The sequence below is a fragment of the Hyperolius riggenbachi genome, chromosome 10, assembly GCF_040937935.1.
Source record: "Hyperolius riggenbachi isolate aHypRig1 chromosome 10, aHypRig1.pri, whole genome shotgun sequence".
Classification (NCBI taxonomy): Eukaryota; Metazoa; Chordata; class Amphibia; order Anura; family Hyperoliidae; genus Hyperolius; species Hyperolius riggenbachi.
The window spans coordinates 112,989,564-113,001,342 of NC_090655.1; the positions used below are offsets into that span (position 1 = coordinate 112,989,564).

General features: G+C 42.5%; 1 protein-coding gene across 1 annotated transcript in view; it reads right to left on the reverse strand.

Annotated features, from left to right (window-relative positions):
• The window catches only part of WBP1L (WW domain binding protein 1 like), a 93,199-nt gene extending 82,902 nt beyond the window's left edge, over positions 1–10,297 (reverse strand). The window contains exon 1 of the mRNA XM_068257531.1: positions 10,133–10,297. Within this exon, the coding sequence (XP_068113632.1) occupies positions 10,133–10,198 (66 nt within the window). The 5' untranslated portion in view covers positions 10,199–10,297. The remainder of the gene's footprint in view (positions 1–10,132) is intronic.
• Between the last annotated feature and the right edge of the window lie 1,482 nt (positions 10,298–11,779).

Here is an 11,779-nt window from a genome sequence, read left to right on the forward strand (position 1 = left end):
TCACTCTGTCCTCAGATTAGCAGACTCCCATCAGTTTAGAGTGAAAATTTGTTATAGTAAACAAGAGATAAGCAAATGAAATGTATACATTATATACCAGCACTTCAGGATCTCTCACAATCCCAGGAAAAAACAAACAAAAAAAAAAACAACAACAAAAAAAAAAACAACAAAAAAAAACAACACACAAGTTAATCAATAGTGTTCCTTTAAGCTGCATGTTCAGTTCCTATTGAGGGTAGGGGAAGCTAAAGCCTCCCTGCACTTCCTGGAGAGAAAACCGTTGCCTGAAAAGTTCCACCAAGGCCAAATGCTTATCACAAACATTTTGAGGGTAGGAGGAGAAGACTAGAGATGCCAGAACAGATATCACCTTCAAGATCCTTTCAGCTATTCTAATATTGCTGAAAGGATCGTGAATGAATGTTTCATTTGTACATAATACCTCTATGCAGCAGTAAAATTCTGGAACCTCAGGTGATCCATTTACATAGCACTGTACATATTCATGTCACTAACTGCCTCAGAGGAGCTCCCAATTGAATCCTTGCTGTGTACACACACACACACACACACGATGAAACTAGGCCGAGGCAGCCAATAATGACCACCTCTGCCGTATATCTAGAATGTGTAGCGCGCCCCCCCCCCCCCCCCCCAACGCTCCCTGACGCCTCGCCCAGCAAATCAATTTGGCCGAGGGTGCCATTCTCCCCACTCCCTGGCGGTAGGGTGATGTCACCCCATGATGCTCCGTTAGCATATTGATCCTGTTGGGGACAAGAGGGTACCAGGCTGCTGCAAATAATACAATCCAGAGACAGTACAAATATTCTACAAAACAATATTTTATCGGCCTTATCTTTTTGAAATCAGGTATTACACAATATTCTATATTAAGGCTTCTTAATGAAAACAAGATTATGACTTATTAAAACGTGGCAGCTTATCTGCTTAGTTAACGTTTGATACTTAGCAAAAAATATTTTTCTCGGAAGAGAAGCTAATTTCGAGATGAAGAAGGTTGTAAAGCAATACGGTTTACGTGCGTCACAGAAGACGCTACGGTACCTGTTCCCTCTTGTAATAATGGTAAACACAGGATTTCTCAGGACGCGCAGTCTAAACCCTGGTACACACCTTCCATTTTGATTGGCCAATGATTGACCCATTTTATCTCCTCCATGTAGTATAACAGTCAACAGATTTTCAATACCATGTACAAATTGTGTAGGAAAACTCTCATACTACATGGAGGTGGTAAAATGATCAGTGATTGGCCAATCAAAACTGAAGGTGTTAACCAGGCTTAAGTTGTCAGAGGTTTTCCCCCGAAGCATTCCACAAGGGTCTTTGGGCCACTACCCCTCGTGGGCATTGCACTACTTTGCTGAAAGTGACTACCAGGTACAGAGATTGGCCCATTGGAGAAAAGAAGAACAGGACAGTCTACAGATGGCTGATGACTGGCAAGTAGCATAGTTGGCACTTCAGGCCCAGGCAGCAGACAATGCTAAATTAGTAATCAGGCAGTAGTACAGGCAGTTGGCAGAAGAGGTATGTCAGCAATAACGCAGTAGTCTAGATAGGCAGAAGACAAAACAAGTCAGCAATAAGCAATGGTTGAGGCAAGCGGCAGACAAGGCAAGTCAGATATCAGGAAGGCTTGTCAATGAGACAGAAAGGACAAAGTCAGCAAGTCAGGTCAGGAATAAAGAGAACACCTGAGTCATATCAGAATGCGCAGAAGACCCAGACTGGACCCGACTGAGCCGGTTACCGGGGCTGATCGCGGCTGAACGGCAAACCACGGGAGGAAAGCGAGGGATGGGTTTATGGGGCTGGAGGAAGTCCTGGGTAAGTATCGATACTTTCTCTTCCTTAATCTCTAGTACACTTTAAGCTTCATAGAGTCTAGTATCAGTAAAGTCTTCAAAAGGTGGCCACAAATCATATTTTGTGTACCACATTTCAAATCAATTAGCAATTTCAATATTTCTGATTGTAACATTTGAGAAATCAGCCCAATATACTGTAATTACACCTATGATAAAAAAAAAAAAAAATTATGACTGAAGGCCAAAAAAAAAAACAAAAAAAAAAAAAAAAAAAAAAAGCTTGGGTCTATAAATAAAGAAATAGACTATCTACCCTACACCATTCAATTTTCGTAAAAAATTGATCAAAATCAGCCACAAATAGGAAATGTAATCAGATTTCTCATTAGAATAATAATAATAATAATAATAATAATTTAAATGTTCTTGTACAACCAATCATTTTTAACTATTGCTGTAAAATGCTATCATGTATGGCCCACTTTACTGTGGTCTATTCCTATTATTGGCATTTTGATTTGGAGAGTTAATAGGATGCAGTGGCCAGATCTCTGTGACAGCATCTGTTTATGTCTGTCTTATCTGACCCTTCCAGGCATATCAAGTAAGGGCTCAGACACACTATAAGCGCTTTTCTGAGCACTTTTTAGCCATCAAAGCTTTTTGAGAGCTTTTCAAAAAATGCTCCAACTGACAGTAAAATCGCAGTAAAAATCGTGATAACTGTAAAACTGCACGATTTTACTGTAAGTCAATGGGAGCTGTCAGAAAGCAATGATGGACAAAAAGCGCTCAGAAAATCGCTTACATAGTGTGTCTGAGCCCTAAGTGTGTGGCAGCTCAGTCAATGGAAGCCCTCACCTAGAGGAGATGGAGATTACAAGTCTGGAGCTACAAGCTTGGAAACTGGACACACTGTCAACATCAGTTTGAAGTTGGAAAATGAAGCTTTATGCTAGGTACACACTAAGATTTTCTGTCAGATTTACAGTCAGATCGATTATTTCCAACATGTACGATCTGATTTCCAATCATTTCCCAGACAATTTACGCTTACTTCTTTTGGAAAATGATCGGAAATCAGATCGGACATGTTAGAAATAATCGATCTGACAGTAAATCTGCCAGAAACTCTCATTGTGTGTACCCAGCATTACACTACAACAGACAGCCAAGGCAGTACAATATCCACATTGTCCCTCAGAGGATCTTACACTGTAATCCCTTACATAGTAATATGGCCGACCTAATCTAGGGCCAATTTAGAGGGGAGACAATTAAAGGGAACCAGAGGTGAGAGCGATATGGAGGCTGACATTTATTGCCTTGTAAATAATGTTGCTTGGCAGCCCTGATGATCTTCTGGCATAAGTAGTCAAAACCCTGGAACAAGCACATCGTTAATCCAGTAAAACCTGAATCGGCTGATTCAGAGTGCCTGATCTGTAGAGATGGCTCGAACCTCCGATTTTTGGTTCGCGAACCTCGAATTCGAACTTCTGAAAAAGTTTGCAAACCTGTAAACTTTTCGAACCGCAATAGACTTCAATGGGCAGGCGAACTTGAAAAAATTACAAAACACTGTTTCTGGCCACAAAAGTGATGGAAAAGATGTTTCAAAGGATCTAACACCTGGAGGGGGGCATGGCGGAGTGGGATACACGACAAAAGTTCCGGGGAAAATTATGGATTTGACGCACAGCAGAGTCATAATCCCTAAAAGGCAGAAATCACACTGCAGTGCTAAATTGGAGGCCTAAAGTGCTTGAAAACATCTTGCGTGTGTATACATGGATCAGCAGTTAGTGTAAGTAGTATAATGCTTCACACTGACAGACCAAACTCACTGTGTAATGCACCGCAAACAGCTGTTTGTGTAGTGATGGCCGTGCTGGACTGGTACGCACGATGACGGTTTTCAAGCCCATATGGTCTGGCTGAAGTAGCTCAATGACAGAACAACTGTCCACAATGAAGCAACAACCTTATTATCTTGGGTCAGGTGTGCCCCCCAACACACTCATATAGCCAGTCGTTGCTGCATTGTGATACGCAAGCCCCTTCACCGCGGCAAGGTAATGATCACGAAGGGGAATTAAACACATGTACATGCCTTTTGTTTTGTTGTTGCAGCTGCAGGGCAGCCAGAAAAAATTTTTTTTTAGCGGCCGCTGCTTCAGGAATCCACCTGGAGTCCTGGACCCTGTTGGTGGTGGCGGAGAAGGCAGTCAAGCGGCCTGCAGGCAGAGATGCTGTTTGGAGACTGACTTAGTCTTCGGACGGGCAGTGGCCCTCCGGGATCCAGGTCTTATTCATTTTGATAAAGGTGAGGTACTGAACACTTTTTTTACCTGACTGCTGGTGTTATAATACAATTGTGCAGTCACACAGGTGCAGGGAAAAGGTATGCAGTGACTGCTGCTATAATACAATTGTGACCCTTTGGTGACAGGAGCGCGCTGCGTGGCCAGTGAGGCGGCTTCCTGTGGTTGTGTGGGCCAGGAAATAGTAACTGGGCAACTGGAAGAAGTGGATGTGACATTTATGATAAGCGCTGTTTTGCTGATCTGGACTGGGTTAGCAACAAGATCTGGTGAGAGGCTTTAGTTACTGTTTGGTGGCGGATCACTGGGTGCTTATGGTTATTGCGGGGAGCACTGGTGTCAATATGTGTGTGTAAACCAAACAGTATTACACTATTGCCATTCCATTATGTTTTTGCATGTATGGAGTATTAAAGATTGCAGGACGTAAAGCTACAGGATTTTGATTGAGCTGGCGAGGCCAGAGGCGCATACTGCTGATTTTCAGTGGATCAGCCACATATTCTGGTGAGCGTACACTGGTACTATTGATGTATGGAAGCTGTGGAATAGTCTGAATACACCATCAAGTTTATTGGAGGACTTTTCTTATGTGGACTTTTTAGAATTTTATGATATGTATATTGTAAAATAGGAATCCCTGATTGTATAACCTTTGTTGAGCGCCCTGTCCTTCGCTAATTATTGTATAATACAATTGTGCAGTCACACAGGTGCAGGGAAAAGGTATGCAGTGACTGGTGGTGGTATTGTATAAAACAAAGTGCAGTCACACAGAGGCAGTGAAAGGTATGCACTGAATGTGCTGGGCCTGGCACAGTACAGCAATTAGCAAGGGCCAGCTGCGACAGACAGGGCTGTATATGCAGTGTCAGTGACACACACACACACACACACACACACACACACACACACACACACACACACACACACACACACACACACACACACACGCACACACGCATCAGAAGAACATTAGCTCTCAAAAGAGCTGTTTTGGGGTGCTTTTCATCAACAAATATCAGCAAGGAGCAAGCTAACAGACCTCACTATCGCTTTCCGTATCTCTCCAATGTCTCTCCCTTCTCTCATTAATACAGCAGCACACAGAGTGAGAACATGGCCGACGCTGCTGCCTTTTATAAGGGGGGGGGGGCTCCAGGAGGGAGTGCAGCCTGATTGGCTGCCATGTGTCTGCTGACTGTGATGTAGAGGGTCAAAGTTCAGCCCAATTATGTAGTATAGGGGGGCAGGTGGAACTAGCCAAGTGTTCACAGTTCACTGTGAACTCGAACCAGCTAAGTTTGCGTGAACAAGTTCTCCGGGGAACCGTTCGGGCCATCTCTACTGATCTGCTGCATGCTTGTTCAGGGTCTATGGCTAAAAGTATTAGAACTATAGGATCAGGACTGCCAGGCAACTGGTATAGTTTAAAAGAAAATAAATATGGCAGCCTCTATATCCCTCACACCTTGGGTTCCATTTAACTTATTAGTATGTTTTTGGGAGGTAGAATGAAACTGAAGTGCCGGAGGAAACCCATGCAGGCACCAGGAGAACATACAAACTCCATGCAGATAGTGCCCTGGCTGGGATATGAGCCAGGTGCCAAGTGCTGCAAGGCGAGTGCGCAAACCTTGCAGCACTTGGTGAGAACCAGAGGTGCCCCAACAAATAGATTTCCCTACTCGATTCCCTGCAGATTTAATCACTTAGTTGAACCGGATGGAGATAAATTCCTTTTCCTTTAAATGGTTGATTGATTTTGCCGAATTGATCGAAAGTATCAATTGGACAGGATGGAAAATCTAGGTCGATTGAGGCTGGGACAGGAGCAGCGGACAAGCGATAGCCCATAAGCGTTGCAATGAATCGAACAGTGTTACGCTGTGGTCGATCGATTTACAACAGATTCCCTGCTTTCACGTGTTGTGTGTTACAGTTACAGGAATCAATTTAATTCTGAACGGAATCGATCGTTTTATAACACTGGGTGCAAATCTATAATTGTATGGCCAGCTTAAGCTCAATTTAGCTAAAACCATTTTATCCTACACGGAAGGAGAGGGATACATTATGAATACGAGACAAACAATTACAAGGAAATGATACAGAAAATAGTTACTTCATTCAAAATGAAAAATGACCACCAGCATCCAAACCCTTGGCACACTATAAATAATCAAACAAGTCATATCACAATGTTCCAGACCTGGCTGATGCAAGACATTTGTATTAACTAATGCTAATGGTATGACCTCCAAAATAGCAATTCTTCTATTAAGCCAGTTCCATTGAAAGAAAAACAAACAAATAAAAGCTAAAGTAAAGCTCTAGCTGTAATTTTTAAAGCATACCTGAAAAGTAAACAGTGTGGATTAGGGTTGCAACGGTATGATAACCGTAAAAAAAAAAAAAAAAAAAAAAAAAAAAAAAAAAAAAAAAAATTTTGCCAGGGATAGGTGCAGCCAGTAGTAGGTGGACTCAGCATAGGTAGCCAGGGATAGCTGTAGCCAGTAGTAAGTGGCCGCAGCATAGGTAGCCCGTGATAGGTGTAGCCAGTAGTAGGTGGACTCAGCATAGGTAGCCCGTGATAGGTGTAGCCAGTAGTAGGTGGACTCAGCATAGGTAGCCCGTGATAGGTGTAGCCAGTAGAAGGTGGCCGCAGCATAGGTAGCCAGGGATAGGTATAGCCAGTAGTAAGTGGCCACAGCATAGGAAGCCAGGGATAGATGTAGCCAGGATAGGTGCCTGAAGCATAGGTAGCCAGGGATAGGTTTAGGCAGGATAGGTGGCTGCAGCATAGGTAGCCAAGGATAGATGTAGCCAGTAGTAAGTGGCCGCAGCATAGGTAGCCAGGGATAGGTGTAGCCAGTAGAAGGTGGCCGCAGCATAGGTAGCCAGGGATAGGTATAGCCAGTAGTAAGTGGCCACAGCATAGGTAGCCAGGGATAGATGTAGACAGGATAGGTGGCTGCAGCATAGGTAGCCAGGGATAGATGTAGCCAGTAGTAAGTGGCTGCAGCATAGGAAGCCAGGAATAGATGTAGCCAGGATAGATGCCTGAAGCATAGGTAGCCAGGGATTGTGTAGGCAGTAGTAGGTGCTCGCAGCATAGGTAGCCAGGGATAGGTGTAGGCAGGATAGGTGGCTGCAGCATAGGTAGCCAGGGATAGGAGTAGCCAGTAGTAGGTGGCCGCAGCATAGGTAGCCAGGGATAGGTGTAGGAAAGATAGGTACTTGCAGTATAGCCAGGGGGGGACGCAGCAGGTCCTTCACGTTGTATGCGCTGCCGCATGTGCAAAAGGCACCAACTAACGCGAATGAGCCTGTTACCGGCTGAACCGCAGACCGTGGGAAGATGGCGAGGGACTCAGATGTGCTTATGGGGCTGGAAGAAGCCCAGGGTAAGTATCGATTCTTGCTATTATTTCAGCTCTGGTACGTGTCTTAGGATGAGGAAAATGCTTCCAAAATATTGTCAAAAAAAATGTCAAGAGTTAAAAGTAAGGCACCAACCAAAGCTACTAATCTCTGTACTCAGTGAATAAAAGACATTTTTGGCATAATTTTTTTTCCTTCTGTAAGGCTATGTTCCCACTATAAATAGTGCTTTTTCAAGCGCTGAGCAATTTTTTGCTATTATTTTATTTTTAAATCGCCTTTCCCTGCACTGTATAAAGTGCTTTTTAAAGCGCTTTTGCAGGGATTTTTTTTTCCACTTCCTGACATCAGTGAACTCTTGTACCCGGAAATAAATACAATGTACAGCGCTGCGCAAGATGGCGGCGCTATATAAAAACTAAATAATAAAAAAATAATTTATTCATAAAAGTGCTGGGGAAATCGCTATACAAAGCACTTTTTCAAGCATTTTGCCATTTCCCTATGTCTTTCATTAAAGGCAAATCTCCCAGAAAAATGGTACAGGCAGCGCAATGGGGAGTGGATCGAAATCGAACTGCTCATGTGTGTCACTCTCATGGGGAATCCAAGCGCTTTTAGGGCAATTTTCAAAATCGCTGGTGCGTTAAAAAAAAAATAAAAAAAAAATAAATCCTCAAAACGCTCTTGGTGTGAACAAGGCCGAAGAGTGCATTTGTAAGGATTCAATACACAACCACCAATGCTAGCTTTGGAGACATCCTGCAGTATTATATAATTTACCCATAATATCAAGCAAACCATCAATTATCTGAATACACATTTTCTTTAAGGCAGGGTTCACACTCATCCTTGTGTTTTTTGTGTTAAAATTTGCATTTGTATGCAAATGTTCATGCTTTTTTTTTCCTTACTGCAAAGGGTCAAAGGGAATTTGCATGCGACCTGCAAAATCATGCTGCAAGATATGTTTATGTGCGATTCTCCATTGACTTTCATTAGATGTGCAGTGAACATGCTTTCACACATTCGCATGCAAATTTTTAAAAATGTAAACCCACCCTCAGCCTAAAGGTACTTGTATACACAACCAGTCTTAATCTGGCTGAGCATGTACAGTATGTTCTGTCCCATGGAGATATTTTTCCCTCATGGAGACCTGTAGGGGCGGGTACTTCCTGCAGCAAATTGAATACACTAATCCTCTGTCTGCAGATCGCAAATGCCCCCAAATCAGGGTCAGAGATGGTAGCTGGGCAAATGTTAAACAGACAATATATAGAAACCGGTAATGAGCTAGCTGCAGTGCCCAGGAGTGGCCATGCTTCACAGCCGGGAGCACTCTGCACCTGCGCACAACATTGTCATACGTAGTCGTGACTACTTGTGCGCATGCACAGAGTGCTCCCGATTGCAGGCGCACAATCAAGGGCGAGCTCCACCAGCCAGCGCCTGCTCATTATTTAAAGACCTCACGACCCGAAAGTAGCTGCAGAGAACAAAGTTTGTCACAGGGATAGGCGGACTGTTCGTTCCATCTCTACAAATAGTTCTGGTTTTTGGTGACCCAGCGGGGAAACTTCACAGGAAACAGTTCTCCAATCACAGCCTTATCTACAACTTGAAGCTTTCTAATTGGCTTAATAAAGTGGGTGTATTATTACTACAACCTATCTGAAACCTAAAAGTTCAAGCGGGGGCTGTCCACTCAATCAAATTAGTGGAATTTCCCTATGAGGTTTCCTGTGGGGTTGCATAAACCATACTAGTGCCAATATTTCTGGCTTAAATTAAATTTCATACAGATTATATAGCTTGGCATTGGATCAAAATATGAAAGTAGTGCATTGTGTTGGCCAAATTCCTAGCTGCATACAATTTGTATGCAAGCCATAATTATTAGCATCTCATTGAACCTGCGACAACAGAAGATACATTAGACTGGAAGCCTCTCTAACATAAGTGACATGAATTGTTCAATGTACAGTCCTGGGGAAAATGTCAGCTCTGTATAAATACATGGCAAGAACAATGATAATCACCTTAGATTGTGAGCAATCTTGAGGGACATTAACAGCTCAATTCACTATGTAAAGCACTGTGGTATATATCATCAATATGTAAAAATAGCAATAAAACTACTATTAATAATAAAAGCTAACACCTATGGTGAAGGGTGAAGTTTTGAGAGGATGTTTTAGTTATGCCTTTTCCTGGGCTCTTGAAAAATAAAGTCTACTAACATATATACAAATAAATAAGAAAAACAATGTAAAATACACAACAGGCCATAGTGATCAACAAGCTATAACAAACACTTTAAAAGACCATCAACAATATCATAACAAAACACCTGCAGTATTTTGCTACACAGTCAAAAGAAGATGCCAGATCAGGGCACAGCTGTCAGTAAGTTAACATGTCTGGGCACAGGAGAGTCATATCACTGCCTACATGGCAGCAAAGTGCCAGGAGCAGACTGGGGAAGAGGGTGACATTTGCAGTGCTGGTGACCATCTCCTTGTCTACACTGTGTACAGGAATGTGATTGTTCCATATCAATAGCTAAGCATTGCAGCCCCTTACCTGGGACTCCATACTGCCAGATGTGCTACTTGGGACAGATTGAGACAGCAGCAGAGACATCTTCATGTCCTGATCCCTTTCTTGTCCCTGTCTCCAGTCCTTCCTGTGCGTGCAGCCAACACAGCCCCCTCCTGCTGCTGCACACAGGCAAACCAACAGCCACCTAACTTGTACTTGCACTCAGATAGACAGCCACGGCCACGCCCCCTTCTCACCGCTCTGACCAGCTGATTGGGAGGAAACGCAGGCTCTAGTCAAAAGCTAACAAAGAGAACAGCTCTGATAGGCTGGTACCGGCACAGGAAGTCGCTGGCGATTGGAGGAAATCTTGTCTGGTTTGGGAAGCCATGTTGAGTGTGGCGTGCAAACTACATAACAAAAGATCATTATCAAAAAGGAAACTGTAAGCGCTTTGTTACATTTTCGCGTTTCGTGGAAGAAGGGTGACCACACTACATGACTGCAGAGTCATTTCAGGAAATGACAACTGATCTGATACTTCCCATGGGATCCCACCTCCTCTTCACTCCGGATTGCAAGTTAAAGAGGAACTCTACTAAAAATAATGAATAAAATTATTTTTTATTACAATATTACTTTCTACATTATGTAGTCAGTGTTTGCCCATTGTAAAATCTTTCCTCACCCTTTCCTCTCTCTGATTTACATTCTGAAATGTATCAAAGGCGGCAACAACTTTAGCGCTGTCAGGTGCATCTATGCGGAATGTTTGTTTACTTAGTGTTCCGTAGCCGTTACACCTGGTTTCCCCAAGTGCTCTGGAAGAAAAATTCTGCACAGCTAATCAGCCATGGCTGTGATATGACTAGCAGGATATATATTTATCTATTTATTTATTGTATTTATAAAGCGCCAACATATTCCGCAGCGCTGAACATTAATTTAGGTTACAGACAATATTTAGGGGTGACATACAGCAATATTACAATACGGGAATACACAGTATATATATATATATATATATATATATATATATATATATATATATATATATATATATATATATATATATATAGTTTGCCAAAGAGGATTTTCTGCCTCTGCCCCTTTTTCAAAGAAAAAGAGCAATTAACTGACTGATAGCTTCACCTTTGAGCGTGCAAACATCTGTCTGCCTCTTGCTGTGCCTAGTATAAGTCCTTTGAGAAAGTAGTCATTTAATTTTTTTAATTTTTTTTTTTTTTGTGAAGGGGGGAGGTTGAAAAACCTTCAGATTATGGATTGCAAAAATTTATTTTAGGGCTTTTTTCACATTAGACAATTTTTGTTTGTCCTGTGCCTATCAGCTAGCAACCCCCAAAGAGGCAGTCCTTCTTTTTGCTATGTAGAGAAACTGAGGTTCAGTGCTATGAGCTAGATCTTGTCAGACAGGTAAAGCCACAGGCACTGGAGATTGCATGTGGTCTGGTAGACTTTTTGGTTCATACTAATGCTGGGAAAACACCACATACGTTTTTATCCCCGATAGATCGGTTCGATAGATAATTTCCGACATGTCAGATATTCCTTCCTATCGGTTTTTGGCTCGATTTCTCAAAGAAGTGAATAGAAGAAGATAAGAACAACTAGAAGAAGATAAGAAAAACGCGCGGAAGATAAGAGAATCAAGCAGATAATCGAGCAGAA